The 15,315-nt window shown below is 42.8% G+C and overlaps 2 protein-coding genes across 6 annotated transcripts in view; both read left to right on the top strand.

Moving 5' to 3' along the window:
- The first annotated feature begins 3,956 nt into the window (after positions 1-3,956).
- HMX2 (H6 family homeobox 2) lies at positions 3,957-6,004 on the top strand. The gene is made up of 2 exons (XM_020964064.2): positions 3,957-4,239; positions 5,342-6,004. Exons 1-2 carry the CDS (start codon positions 3,957-3,959, stop codon positions 5,893-5,895), a joined length of 837 nt encoding a protein of 278 aa, XP_020819723.1. The 3' UTR covers positions 5,896-6,004.
- A 7,007-nt stretch (positions 6,005-13,011) lies between these two features.
- Positions 13,012-15,315, top strand: part of BUB3 (BUB3 mitotic checkpoint protein) — a 43,092-nt gene continuing 40,788 nt past the window's right edge. For 4 of the 5 annotated variants that reach the window (XM_020964092.2, XM_020964093.2, XM_020964094.1 and 1 more), the window contains exons 1-3: positions 13,012-13,117; positions 13,630-13,824; positions 14,615-14,684. In XM_020964092.2, coding sequence (XP_020819751.1) covers positions 13,630-13,824; positions 14,615-14,684 — 265 coding nt within the window. In that variant the 5' untranslated portion in view covers positions 13,012-13,117. Of the gene's footprint in view, positions 13,118-13,179; positions 13,291-13,629; positions 13,825-14,614; positions 14,685-15,315 lie in introns of those variants that run through there. The other variant, XM_078151011.1, reaches the window with a different exon arrangement.

Here is a 15,315-nt window from a genome sequence, read left to right as displayed (position 1 = left end):
GTTGAGCCTTGGAGGAAGCCAAGAGGGAGATGAGGAAGGAGAGAATTCCAGGCATGAGGGACAGCCAGGTGAACAAGAAGGGCTATCCTCTATGACACTCTCATTCACCCCATATATCCAATTCATTGCCCAACGTTTTCACTTCTACCTTCACAACATCTCTCTAATACATTTCTTCTCTCCGCTCTCACAGCCACAACTTTGGCTCTGGCCTTCATCACTTCTTCAGCTCAAGCCTTTTAATTGTCTTCCTTTCTCCACTCTTTCCTCACTCCAATCCATCCTCCATTAAGCTGCTAAGATGATTTTTCTAAGGTACAGGTCTGATTATGTCACCACCCTCACCCAAAAAGAAAAAAACCTCAATGAGCTCTAATGACTTCCTATTAGCCCCAGAATAAAATATAATCTTCTTTGGCATTGTTTGGCATTTAGAGCTCCTCAGAACCTGACTGCTTTCCAGTCTTATTACACTTTCCTCTTCTTCACACACTTCACATTTTAGCAACACTGGCCTATTTGCAATTCCTCAAATGAGACAATCTATTTACTGCTCTCTGGTGCTTTACCCTTTTATTTTTTCTTCGTTTTACTGGTTTGCTTCAGGTCTCAGCTCAAATCCTCTCTATTTTAGCAGGCCTTTCTTAGTCTCCTCCCCCAATTACTCAATGCCATTTTCTCTCAGATTACTTTATGTTGGTTTGTATCTTGTATCTATCTAGTTGTTTACATGTTTTCTTCCTAATGGAATGTAAACTCTTTGAGGTCAGGGACTTTTTTTTTTTGCCTTTTGTTTAGCACAGTGCTTGGCGCAGAGGAAACACCTTAAAAATGCTTGTTGACAAACTCCCTGGCCTTTTGTCCCCTGCAAAATGAAGGGTTGGATTTCATGATTCCTCAGGTCTCTAGAAACTCTAACTCTATTATACTATGACCTGGGTTCAAATCCTGACTCTGATACCCTGGGCAAGTTCCTTAACCTTTTTAACATCCCAAACAACTTTCTAAGACTATAAATTGCATCTTAGGTGCAGAACTGCATTGATAGAGGGAGGTTTCTCAACAGGAATTTACTGCATAAATGAAATCACTGGTACATTTTTTAAAAACGATCATAACACATTCTATAGAGCTTTATGGTTTTTTAAGCTAAACTCTGTGAGGTAAGTTATACAATACTATTTTTCTGTCTCAGTGTTGTGAGGATAGTGTTTTGGAAAAATTAAAATGCTATATAAATGTGATGGTGGCTTTCAATTTATTGATGTGAAAACTGAGGCTCAACTAGGTTAAGGAACTTCTCTCTGCCAGATTCCTAGCTAACACGTCTCAGAGTTGATACTTGTACTTAGATAATGCCAAAGACTAGCTCCAAAGTATACCCCGGTGGTTAGGTCTCCCAGCATGCATGGCAGCATTTCCAATGCCCCCAGCACAACCCTTGTTTTACCTTTTGACACATATCTCAGGAACCAAATAACAAGTCCCTTTTACTAGTTCTCCTTGAAGGAGGAACTGTCTCCTCCAAATTCATGATGAAGGACTGATATTTGAGAAGGAAGAATGGGAAAGGGGTAATTCAAAGGGGTCTCAATGAAGAGCGGTTTTATATCTTTATCTCCTGCTTCCCTCTCCCCATGGTTCCCCTCTCAATACACACACAAATCTACGTGGGCTGAATTGCTTTCAGACTATCCAGACTTCACTCTATGGAGAAGGACTAGCATGCAGGACTGTGAGCTCCCATGCTTTCGCCTCCTCCTCTGGAAGATTACTTTCTTCTCTGCAGAGTCCTGGCCAGGATTTTTGGCACCAGAGAAGACAATTCCCTTTTGCCTTCTTGGCTGCTCCCTGTAATCTGAGTGATTTCTCTGGTCAAGGTGGGACAGACATATTTGCCTAAAGATTGAAACCAACGATTAGGAGCAGTAAGGGGAATTGGTAACTAGGGGAAACCTGGAGGGAACTCCCTTTCCAGCCAAAGCCGGGTTTTCCAGTCTAACTTTCCTTGATCACTTTTTTCCCTCTCCCACTTTAAATCAAGCAAAGAGAAGAGTTTGTTTGCTGGCTGACCTTACAGGCTCCTGCACTCCGGTGGTTCTGAAAAGGGCATGTCATTGTGAAGGCTGGAGATACCATAGGCCATTTAATGAAATCAAGGATGTTTAATTAAGAGCTAGCAGAGCCTGGGGCATCCTCTGGCAGAGGTGATGTCTTTGGTGGGTGGGGGCATCCCAATATATTCTAACCCAGACTGAGCAAAGAAGCAAACTGTTGAGGGTTAGCCCAAATAGAGCACATTATTTTAAAACACTGAACCTTTATAGAAGGTGCTTAATAAATTATTGGTGAATTTGGATTAAATTAATTTCCATTTTCCTTCTGGTTTGAAAGCAAACTCACCCTAAAAGAGACTGTTTGTAAGTTGTAAAAAGTTAGGATAGGTTGGGGTTTTAAAATTCTCCCCCCCCTTTAGATTCATAAATGAACAGAGCTGGAAGGAACCTTAAGACTATCTAGTTCAGGGTTTCAACTTGTTTTGTTCATGAACCCTTTTGGTAAGTCTGTGAAGTCTATGGACTTCTTTTTACAATTTTAAATGCATAAATAAAATATATAGGATTAGAAAGGAAGCCAACTATATTGAAATAGAATTATCAAAATAGTAATAAAACAAGTTCACAGACGCTGATTAAGAATCTCTTATCTAGTTCAACATCTTTATTTTTTTACACACTAGGAAACAGAAATCCAAAGAGGTTCAGGGCAATGTCCAAGGTCATACAGCCAGTAACAGAACGTGAACTAAATCCAGGTTTACAAGCTTCCTACCACATCACATCGACTCCTGGTCATTAGAATTAGGAAATCATGGGGTTTCTTGAGGAGGTGCCGTTTAAGACCATGACCGTGATCTAGTCTGCTCACTCTGTGATCTCCCACTCGCGGGTTTCCTCTTTTTCTTTTCCCGGGATCCCGAGTTCAGTAGTTGTGCCAATACGACAAGGGAGCACGACAGGAACTTTATTTAAAGCCCATTGACTTTCAAGTCTGCACCAGGGTCGAAGATGGGGCAGGGAAAAGGTACAGGGCCTCCGGCTGACTCAGAAATCTGAGTGATACTGGGTACTGTTTTCCGAAAGGAAAGGAAAAAAAACACCTAGAAGATTATGATGCAAGAATTAGTTCAAACCCTCCTTTGCTCTCCCTGCTCCAGATCTGCTGCCCTAGTTAGGAGCAACCCAAGCTGGCCTTCTGAACATACAGTTCCCCCTCCGCCCTACCCCGCCCCCGTTCCCCCCCCCCCCGCCCCTGCCTCCAGAGCCCGAAGATTCGAAAAAGCGGAATAAGGCGGCGCTCAGGACCAAGCAGAAGTGTCCAGCATCCTCTTGGTTCCTATCAGCAACAAGGTTTGGAAACCCAGCTCTTCTGTCACTGAAGGCAAAGAGCCGATTTCTCTGACTCCCTCTATTAGTTGGAAGATTTTCCCCACCTTTCTCTGCCCAGGTCCCAGATTGGAAAGTTGGCAAGGGAAAGATATGGGGGTACATAGGGGGTCTAGAATTTTTTGAAAATTTCCAGGACTTGCTTGCAGCACTGTGATTGGTCACAATAGATGTAACCTTCATGCAAATGAAGCCGCGACGCCACCCAGCTGCCTGGAAATCAATAGAGACTGGAGAGAAGGGGGCATTCGGACTGGGGCAAGCCCAGGGAAAACGTTCGCCAGAACAGAAACGCAAACAACCACGTCTGCCCCTCCCTGCCCCCTTCCCCTTCACCCACCCCACCCCAGCATAGAAAAAGACAGCGTTAACCGACTCCCCCGCCCCCACCCCTTCCCCTCTCCCCCTCCCTTCCCTCCCTCCCTTTCTCCCTCCTTCCCTCCAATACATTCCACCTAGACCATCTCTAAAGGGACTTCTTGATTTCCTGCTATTTCTTATGAACCCAGGATGGGCAGCAAAGAAGACCCTGGCAAATGTTGTCCAGCCACCGCCCCCATCTCCAGCTTCACTATCCAGTCCATCCTGGGCAGCGGGCCCTCTGAGGAGTCCAGGGAGATCGGGGCCAAGGGCGCCGCGGGCTGGGCGAACAGGAAAAGAAGTCTGTCGGTATCCTCGGAGGAAGAGGAGGCAGATGACGGCTGGAAACACTCCGGCTGTTACTGCCCGGACTCGCATGGCCCGAAGGAGTCGGGCCACAAGCACCATCAGCCCCTCACACTAACTTGTCTCAGTAAGTAGCTCTCTGACACCAGCTCTCTTCTGCACAGCAGGAAAGAAAGCCGAGCAGTGGGCGCCTAGGAGAGAGAGGCTGGCAGAATCTCTTTCTTTTCTCTAGGGCTAGGGTTGGCGGTTCCCAGACAGAGTTGGAGGGCGGGGATTGGTCTCGGCAGCCTTTCCCAGTCTTTAACCCTAGCTCTCTCCACCTGTACTGGGCTCTCTGTTCCCACCATCCGAGAGATGGATAAAGAGACAAAAGTGAACACGCTGTGTGACATTTCTGGGAGTTACTTCAAAAGGGGTTGGGGAGGGAAAGGAAGGTCAGGGTAGTAAGATTGATGAGAGGTAAGGGAATGTCTTCTAGAAACAGTTTTCTTTCCTTTATTTTTCCTTTTAGAAAATTAGAACATTCCCCCCCCCCTCGTTCTGGACAGTCATAGACAAAGCCAGCTGAATTCTTTATAGAAAAAGGAGTGTTGCTCTCCTTCCCCTGGTTCTTCGGAGCTATTAGCAATTTGAGGTGATTGACAAGGGTGCGTTTCAAAGATTGGTCTTTACCACGACTGTGTGTGTGTGTGTGTGTGTGGGACAATTGTGAGGAGGCGTCCGTTTTTAGCCTGGCTTCTGAACAAATGCTCTATGAAATGCTGATCTGGACAGAGCCGCAAATCCAGTTATCTTAGAGAAGAAATCTTATTATTAGTATTATCATTATCGTTATTAATAAATTCCATCAGCTGCTCATCTGCCTTAATTGTGGAGTACAGCTGCTACAAATCGTTTAACAAAGACCAGAACAGAGACAGGGAATGTCTTTGGGACCAAGAACCACTGAAAGGAATTTTGTTTTTTCTTTGAATTTTCTTGGGCGTCACATCAAAAATGTTTCTTCACTAGATGCTTATTTCAAAGTAAGAAACCTCCTCGGTTCAGGGCCGCGTGCGTTGTTTAGAAGTGAGTGCTAGAGGAAGAGACGATGTGCTGAAGTGTGAGAAACCTTAGGTAGTCTTGCAAACTCGTAGGCCCATTTTCTATTCCTTGTGCTCTTTGAAGGTCTTTATGGATTTAATGTCCTGAACTTCTTCACAATCGTCATTGTTATTATTGTATTAAAGGTAACTCAAAGGCCGGCGGAGGAGCTGGATCAGTGAGTTCGGACAGGACGCCTTTTCTCTCCCAACCCCAACAAGACTTTAAGGAAGAGAAAGAGAAACACTTCCACTCCGGGTCACCCTCGCCTGGAGCAGAGCGGTCGCGGGATTCTGGAGGAGATCGGCAGGCTGGATCCGCCAAGAAGAAGACCCGCACCGTCTTCTCGCGAAGTCAGGTGTACCAGCTGGAGTCTACATTCGACATGAAGCGCTACCTGAGCAGTTCGGAACGCGCTTGCCTTGCTTCCAGCCTGCAGCTCACCGAAACGCAGGTGAAGACTTGGTTCCAGAACCGGAGGAACAAATGGAAGAGGCAGCTCTCTGCAGAACTGGAGGCGGCCAATATGGCCCACGCCTCGGCCCAGACTCTGGTGGGGATGCCGCTGGTGTTCAGAGACAATTCCCTCTTGCGGGTCCCCGTGCCCCGATCGATAGCCTTCCCGGCCCCTTTGTACTATCCGGGGAGCAACCTGTCAGCCTTACCTCTCTATAATCTGTACAACAAGATTGACTACTGACCAAACGGAACCCCAACGGACCTGACCGCCCCCTTGTAGATTTCAAACCCTTTCTCCATCCCATTTCCTTTCTTTTTTGCTGTTGAAACAGACCTCTGAAATTGACGCATTTCCCCATTTGTATAGGAATGAAGGCAATGTGCTTCTCTAAATATTAATACACCATGTGTATTAATTATTTCTTATTTATGGATTCCTTTCCTTATTTTTATTTGATTATTATAGGGTATTTAAAGGTGCTTCTTATGGCGGATCGCCTGCTTTCTACCCAACCTAATTTTCTTTTAAAATATTGGGGTTTTCTTTGGGAGGGGAGGGAAGAAACTTCCATAGTCTGGGGCAAAGAATCTTGTCCAGATCTACTTCGGCAGAGCAAAAAATTGGAAAGGGAAAAATTAAAGATTTTATATACATATATATCTATAGTCTATATATAAACTTGCATATAGATATATAGATATAGATAATATTTCCAATCAGGATACTTGTTGCCATTTGCCTATTGTATAGATTCCCTTCCTAGTCCCTCTCATCCAGGAATGAGTAGGTACGAAAGGGGGATTTCAAATCTGTAAATATTTTTAAAAGAAAAAAGAAGGCGAAGACAAATAAAACATTTTAAACGTCGTTTGCTAACTTTGGTTTGATTCTAAATGTCACCTTCCTTTATGTTATAAAACTGTGTTGCCTCACACTTCAGGTCCTCTCCCCTCCGTCTCCCCACCAAGAGTAATCCCTCTCCACCTGGAGAAAGACAAAGGTCTCCCGAGCAGATATCCTTCAGAGAGCTGGAAAGGGTATATGCATTATAAACTGCTGCTGGACTGGATCAGAAAACAAACAAGTCAGAAGCTTTATTTTCAACACGTGTGTTGGTGTTTGTAGAGGAATTAGCTGTTTGTATAAACGTGGTGGTGGTGGTGGGGAGAGTGGAAGCGTGGAGGTGCGTTAAGAGAAACAAAACCCATAATTTTACAACCGAACCCGTACAAAGCTGGGAAAAAAATGGAGATAGGGATTTCTGGGCTGAAAGAAGCCAGGTCTCGAGCCGTACGTAGGGGGAGCCAGGATGCTAAGGATTGGGCTACAGGACTTGTAACATCTTCTCAGGGACTTTGAAACCGTGGCATCTCATTTGAATAATAAAAAAAGAAAGAAAGAAAGCTAATTGTCTCTAGCTGAGTTGCCAATTTCATTTCCAAAGCTGGTCTTGTTTTGTCTTGTTTTCAGGGATAAGTTGAACAAGAAGTAGTTTAGCGGAGAGGCAGCTTGCTGTGACTAAGTTTAGCTTTCCGTTTTTCCCTTAGCCCAAAGGATCTCCTTCCCTCTTTGCTATCTTTCTACTCCCCCAGTTCCACCCGAAGTTGCTGGGCTAGCCACCCCACTGCTTCCTTCCTTCTTTACTCACCGCACCTTGACCATATAGCCTTTGAGGGTGAGCGCGGAAGACCCCCCGAGTCTTAGACCGTACCGCCTTACTTCTCTGGACACGGAAAGAGCCCCAGCAAACTCCTCATTGAGTGGCTCAGAATCCCGAGGACTGGCTCAGGGGATAGACAAGAAGGGGAGAGGTGCTTTTTGTTTTTTTAATAGTTTACATTGTGTTCTGTTAAATGCCAAGATGACATGCAAAGCTCTCGGCAACTTGGGTTTAATAGAAATGTGACGTGCGAACTGCGGTTGTGATTGATTTTAGCGCCAAAGCAGCAGCCTGATTTTTCCTCCAGAGTAGGGGACACCTGCAGCCTCCGCCTGGGCAGCCGGGGAGGGGGGTTATGGTGGTGGTGGTGGTGGGGAGGAATCGTTGAAACAAAAAGTAAATACTTCAGTGAATGTTATTCAAACCTCAGACACTCGGGGAGTGTTTTATCACAGCCACCTGTTCCCTGCTTAACACTGAAATCGCCAAACTAGAAGCAGAAGGAGGTGGGGTGAGGTGGGGTGGGGGGTGGAATATTTTTGAAAATGAGCCCCAGCAAACAAGATGAATATTTATACTGGTTTCTTGCTACGGAGTGGGTCTAGGTTTTAAGCAATACTGGCTGGACCAAGGGAAAAATAGGCCAGTGTGAACTGTAGTGGGTGATAATCTGCTTAGATTTCTGGACAGAAAACACAAATGCGACTAATAGGCCTTTGCAAACTGAAACAAATCAGATTTATCTTCCTGATAAATATGGGACAACTTTATGGAACAATAATATTAAACTACATAATATTTGTAAACCTTTTAGTTTTCTGATATTCCTTTTCTAGCACAAGTTCAATAGCTGCCATCTGACACCCCTTCCCTTAAGTCATAGTTCATTTTCCTCTACCAAGTTTTGTAAGATCATAGACTATAGATTTAAGGCTAAAAGAGACCTTAATAGTTCATGTAGTAGTACAACTCCTTCTTTTAAGAGTTAATTAATGAAATGGATCAAAAGGGAGTTTTAAGTAAAGTGTTCAAAAGTGCTATTATACAATAATCAGATCTTAATTAGGGAATTTGGTAGTACACTGGAGAATGTAAATAGGGTTCTTGAACTATACACAAAATCAAACTTCTAGTTAACATTAGGTTTTTCCTTCCTGACTTCTATGGGCCCACAACAAATCAAGATCCAGGAAAATATGGATTTAAGTTTTTCAATTAGATACTCCATCTTTCTTTATTAATCAAGAACTCATCATTCTTTATGCACAAAACTTAAAAATAAATTAATTTTCTGAATATTCCATTGTGTAACAACCAGATGAATAGAAGTAAGCACCCAAATGGTCACCAGCTGCTATTTAATGCTGCATAATATAGCCACCTAATATTTTAGGGTTTTGAGATTATGGAGGGAACCAGACAGATATTAGCATCAATTTATCTTTCCATATGTTTCCCTACCACTCCTTTGGGAAATAACTTTTTACTAAAGGGAAACTATAAAGACATCCGTACTAATAATAACTAGGCTTTTAAATGTAAAGAACTCTTTAAATTTTCCTTTTACATTAAAATTTTAAAACTTGCGCCTAACTATTAATCATGAAACTGGAAGCCCAAGGTGATCTAACAGTGTAAAACTGGTGGAACATTTCTGGGAACACTTGAGTGTTGATCTTACTAAACTTGGATAGTTATGGATTGTCAATTAGTCAATCATCAATGAAAAAAAGCCTAGATTTTTAATAAGTGGTTGGAATTTTTTCTTCAAAATTTTATTATTTCTAAGTTCCCCAACCATCTGTTTATCAGAATATTTGAATAGTCAAAATAATCATCCTCCTCCTAGTTCCAAGTTCTATTCTGAGTTTAAAGGATTTTTAGAGGATTGACATTTCTTAAAACTAAAGTGAAATTCAATTGAAATCCCATTCTCAGAAATAACTGAACAATGTATATACAGTTTAATGAAATTATGCAGTTGCAGCTGAAAAAAATTTATAGTGTCATTCATTCCAAGAATTGCAAAGCAAAGATAGAGCCAAATAAAGAAAAGTGGGGAAAGGACAAAATATCAGGAAATGGAATGATGTAGCCAGAGCCAGTGTAGAGGAAGAGGATTGAAATTTTTTATTCTGCAGTTACCCTCCAGCACACTTGGAGTAAAGAGAAGTAGAGAATCACTGTCCCCCCAGATTTTGTTAGTAATAATTATAATGATAATAATATTAATAAGGATAATGACAGTTGACATTTATTGAACTTTGAATTTTAAAAAGCACTGTAATGCATTATCTCATTTTGATCCTCACAACAGTATTGTGAGATAGGCACTTCACTGTAATGAACAGAAAGGTCTTTTTTAAAAAAAATCTATTTATAGCATGAATTAAAAAAAAGTAAGAGTACCTAACACTATGTGTTTGAATGTAGTATAAACATTACATTTCATTGAATACCCTCGTTCATTTTGACCTCAAACCTTCCCTCCTCCAATAGCTGTTTCTTTGGGTAAGTCTCTTAACTCTTCTAGACCCCAGCTGAATCACTTTGAAAATAAATGGGTGGGACTAGGTGATTTGTAAATACTCTTTCAGCTGTCAGTCCTATGATCTTCATACTACCTTTTGATTAATGATCAGGGGTTAGGAGCCAGGAGATGTGGGATGAATTTTCCCTTTACTAGTCCTGTGTCCTTAGAGGCCAATTCACTTCATTGAGCCTCAGTTTCCTCATCTGTAAAAGGAAAAGACTGAACTAGATGATGTCTATGATTTGATTTGGTCTATCATTCTGATCAATGAAAATAATAAAGCCATCTCCTCAAATCCCTTCCTGACAAACAGAAAAATGGGAAAACCAAGATTGAGATATTGAGGGGAATAAAAATGTTTGTGTTTGTGGAGAAAAGTTTGTTGTTGTTTTTGGTCTTTCATTTTTGAAGAGGACCAATGACATCAACTGTGATGTCTTGACTTTCCTGTGAATTGGATTTAAGCAAGGCAGAGTTGCATAAAGCCTCATTCTTTCTTCCGGAGTCATCAAAGTCTAGTGGCAAGACAAAGGTCAGGATGATTTGCCACAGCCTGGGATGCAGTGGACAACCATGACGCCTTTGATGTATGACTAAGCTCTAAGCCAGAGGTGGGGAACCTGCCACCTTGAAGCCACATGTGGGACCTCTAGGTCCCTTAATAAAAAGTTTTGTTCTGTGAATTTTGGATTCAGTGGAAGGGCCAGACTTGAGGATGTAGAGGGCCACATGTGGCCTTGAAGTTGCACGTTCCCCACCCCTGCAGTCTAAGCCCTCTGCAGTGCCTGCTTCAGCTGCCTTCTTGGCCATTTTGACAAATCATCCTCATCCATCCGTTCTACTGGGGGAAGTCTTCACATGCTTCGGCTAGAAACCCCTTTAACTCACTGATGGGTTTGAGCCTGTCACTTACTCTCAACCTGGTTTAGCTTATCTGCTGAGAAGGTTTACTGGGGAATGGTTGCTGTTCATGCTATAGCTTCTTGGAGCCACAGGTGAGAGTTGGGTGAATCAGATGGACACCAAAGGAGGATGAACAGCCCTGAAAAGGGTCTGGCAAGTCCTCACACCAAATGTGCTAGTCCTCTTGGAAAATCCCATACAGAGAAACAAAAAGAGATACGAGACATGTAGACAGACAGAGGAAAGACAGAGACATAGGAGAAGAGAGAGAGAAGGGGAAGGGGAGAGAGAAAATAAAGCAAGACAGGAGAAGAAAGAGAGGGAGAGAGAGTCTGAATGTAGTGCTGTATGTTCAGGACAAGTTCCAGTGGGATGAAACCAGTTTAATTTAGGCCCAACACAAGAGCTCTGTGAGTTCAGTTTAATGGGGAAGTGGAGACTTCAGAGAATCAATGCAGACCAAAAAGGAGTCTTTCTTAAAATATCCAGGCAGTTGGAATTGGTGGTCTCTCTTCTCTTTACCCACTCCCCCTTCATAAAATAGGATTTATAAATCTAGCAGATTCACACAATCAACAAATATTTATTTTACATTATGTACCAGGCACTGGGAAGACAAAGATAAAAATGAAACAGTCCTTGAATTCATGGAGCTGACATCCTATCACTAAGATATTGTGTTCTTGTATAAGTACACAAACACATGACATATTAAGTGATTTGGGGGAAAGGTGGGCACTAGCAGCTGAGAAGATCAGGCAGGACTATGTAGAAGGTGGCAAGGGCTGAGTTTTAAAGGAAACAAGGGATTCTAAAAGAAGGTGGTGAGGAGGGAGTGCATATCAGGCAAGGTGGACATCTAGGGCAAAGGCAAGGAAACTGTAGAAGAGCAATGTGCTAGAGATTATACTAATTATACTAATATATAATGAAGCATGAAAGATAGCTTGTAGATAGATTATAAAAGGCTTTCAAAATGTCAGACACAGGAGTATACATTTGATCCTAGAAGCAGTAGGGAAAAACTGGAATTTATTGAGTGGGAGAACAGCATGGGAAGATCTGTAGTTTACAGGGGCAGGGAACAAATGTTCTTTGAAGTCTGGTGTCAGTCAAAGGGTCAAACTTGAGGACCTAGAGGGCCACATGTAGGTCCCCATCCCTGGTTAGGATAATCATTTTGGAAGCTGTGTCAACCATAGATTGGAGAAGGGAGTGATTTGGGGAAGAAACACAAAGCTGAAGGCTATTATCATTGTTCAGGGAGAGATGATGAAAGCCTGATCTGAGGTGGTAATCTTGTGAGTAGAGAGAAGACAGACATGAGAAATATTTCAGAAGTAGACATGAGAGGATTTGGCAACCAATCAGTAATATGGAGTGAGAGAGAGAGTGGAGTCAAGGAGAATGAAGCTGGTGATTGGTAAAATGGTGCTGCACTCAAAAGAGATTGTGAAATTTGGAAGAGGATGTGTTTGATGGGAAGGATCCTTGACATGTTTTTGACACAATTGAGATGCCTGTGGGGCATCCATGTCCTATGAGCAGTTGGAGATGTGTGAAAGAAGTTCAGGAGGAAGCTTAGGGCAGGATATATAACTCTGGGAGAGATGATATTTAAAATTAATGACGAGGTCACCTAGTTAAGAGTGTGGAGAGAAGAAAGCCCTTGACAGAGGCTGGTGGGTGCGGGGTGCCTACCTACAGATAAGGGGCATAAAATGGCTGAAAAACCAGCAAAGAAGTCTGAGTGATAATAGTAGCAAGTGAACCAAGAGAAGTGTTACGAAAGAGAGAAAATCGAGAAGGCAGAGAGTTAGAAAACATTGAAGTTTGAAAAAAGGCTGTCATATTTGGTAGTGAAGAGATAACTTGACAATTAAGAAATTAAGTGTGGTTTTCTGGATATTAACAAGGGAAAGGGGGAACCTACAGTAATTTCCACACTTTCACATTTAAGTCCGCGGACAAAACAAGTTGTCTCCACCATCCAAAGACTACATTTCCCAATATGCAACACGCCAAGGGCTGGGGCGCGTGCGCCTGAGATACAATACTGCCTATTGAACGGTGGGAATTGTAGTTTCGACAGCACAGTAGGCGGCGGTTGGGAGCCAGTTTCCTCAACTGTTGTGAATATGAAACCCTGTGACCTGGGGATATTGTGCTTCCTTCTGACCCGGAACAGGATGGTGTTGGTTGAAGGCCATGAGACAGCCTCCCCGGCCAATCGGCGACTTGGAACTAGAAGTTGGCATTTGAAACCGCCCAATCAGAGGCGCACGTTGAGGATTGTTACTTGAAGGGAACGCTGAGGAAGAAGGAGGCGAGGAGCAGCGGACGGTGGCCTGCGAGCGGAAGACAAGGTAGCCGGGGGAGGCGAGGTGGCGGGGCGCCGAGGGGCTACGGTTACGGTCTTTTGGGAGACTTTCGGGGCTTGGAGCTGGTTGAGCCGTCCAGAGGGGAGCCAGTTGGATTCCCACCGCCATCTCTGTGTAGGAGCGGACGAGGAGACGGGCCGCGAGGGGAGAGGGCTGGGGTGAGAGCCCGGGGCTGGATGGTGTCAGAGGAGGCGAGGGGGCGCGAGCTGGGTGCTGGCTGAGGCGGTTTGGATGGTCCCTGGGGTTCGAGGTTCGGCGCAGACTTTGGGGTGGGTGTGTGGAGGGGGAGGGGGCCAAGGCGTGCCTGGCTCCAGCTTTGCGCAGGCGCAGTGGTCTCGCCGCCCGAATCTTTGAAGTTGCCCCAGCGCCCCGGCCCTGCGTTTTCGTCCTCCCTCTTCAGTCCCCCTGCCCTGCTGGGCCCGGATTCGGAGCTGTTACCCCCACCCTCTCCCCGTTAGCTGGGACCCCGTTTGACCTTCCACTGTCTGATTCCACAGATGACTGGGTCTAATGAGTTCAAGCTGAACCAGCCTCCAGAAGATGGCATCTCCTCGGTGAAGTTCAGCCCCAACACATCCCAGTTCCTGCTGGTCTCCTCCTGGGACACTTCGGTCCGGCTCTACGATGTCCCTGCCAACACCATGCGCCTCAAATACCAACACACTGGCGCCGTCCTCGACTGCGCTTTCTATGTAGGTTTTTTAGATAAAGATACTATTTTAAGGGACCCTTTCTGACTCCCTCATCACGGTGAAAATAAGTATCTTTGGGGTTAGTTGATTTAATCTCAAAGATATCATTGTAGAAATTGGGTGTGGGTGTCCACCTTTCTTTCTGTTATTTAATACTGTTTAAGAGTCTCTTAATGCTTTTGGATTAAGGAGACAACCATAAAAACAAAGCAGGTTTGGCTTTGTTTTTTCTTTTTTTGATCATGGACCTCTCTTGCTATCTGGTGAAAATTATATATTCCTCAGAATAGTATTTTTGAATGCATGTAGTAAAATATATAGAATTATAAATAAAATGTATCATATCAAATTGCAGTTATTGAAATATTTCTCTAGAAAAGTTCAGCTATCCCACCATTAGAAACCTTGGTTTTAGTTTTTTAACATGTAAAGTAAAATAATAGGCATATAAATGAAATACATTATATCAAATCATGGTTATCAAAAGATATAAAAAAAGTTTAGAGATCCCACCATAAGAAACCTAGGTTTAGAGTAAGATTTTGGAAGTATTTGTATTTTTCCATTACCCACCCCCCACCCCTAGCCATTTGTAAATAAAGTAAACTATTTTGTTTTATAGTTGACCATATGCTTTCCCATTTGTTTGCTTTGTTACCTTCCATTTTAAAAAAATGGTCAGTTGACAAAGTTTATCTTAATAACATGGTTGATCCTAAAGTTTATAGATTTTAAAACTTGTTGGAAGTGTTATACATTCAAAACTAAAACACAACAAAACATTTTTCAGGATCCAACACATGCTTGGAGTGGGGGATTGGATCATCAGTTGAAAATGCATGATTTGAATACTGATCAAGGTAAGCTGGCAAAATTTTTCATTTTCAGGTACTTGATTTTATAAGCTTTTTAGGATGTAGATGGTTCTTTATTGTAGCAAAATAGCATCCCAAGTAACATGTATTTGTAAAAATAGAATAGCTACAATTAAAGATTATTTTTAAAAAGTTTAAATGGCTTTTAAATTATTGACCATCTTCTGCTTTTTTTCTTCAGTAATAAAATTTGAGTGCCAGCCTAAGTGTTACGTGACTTGCCAAGTATTTGTCTTTGACTCTGTAGTTAGATGGATCTGGATCATTTTTATTGCCTTTCATCCTATTAGAATTTTGAGAAACTTTGCAAATTTTATTTTATTTTCACTAATTCTGATAAAAAAAAGATTTTTGAAATCTTTGAAATGAAAATGTCTTATTCCTTTCCCTATTCTTGATACTTACAGCTTTTTAGAAGCCTAATGTGCCTTAATTATATCTGAGTCACTAAGTGGATAATGCACTAAATTTTACTCTTAAGTGAATAACATAATCTTTTACTTTAGGAAGCTAGGTGGTGCTGTGGATGGAGCTCTGGGCTTGGAGTCAGGATGACTTGAGTTCATATCTTGCCTTAAACACCAGCTGTTTGACCCTGAGGAAGTCATGTCACCTC

Source organism: Phascolarctos cinereus, unplaced genomic scaffold, assembly GCF_003287225.1.
Source record: "Phascolarctos cinereus isolate Bilbo 61053 unplaced genomic scaffold, phaCin_HiC Scaffold_3;HRSCAF=262, whole genome shotgun sequence".
In the NCBI taxonomy this organism is placed as follows: Eukaryota; Metazoa; Chordata; class Mammalia; order Diprotodontia; family Phascolarctidae; genus Phascolarctos; species Phascolarctos cinereus.
The sequence above is the reverse complement of the archived record's forward strand: the minus strand, read 5'-3'. Positions and strand labels throughout refer to the sequence as shown.

Excerpts from the sequence above, each read along its gene's own strand:
- HMX2 (XM_020964064.2), top strand. The coding sequence starts at position 3,957 with ATGGGCAGCAAAGAAGACCCTGGCAAATGTTGTCCAGCCACCGCCCCC. Across the intron at positions 4,240-5,341 it reads CCTCACACTAACTTGTCTCA|GTAACTCAAAGGCCGGCGGA; the intron begins GTAAGTAGCTCT and ends ATTGTATTAAAG.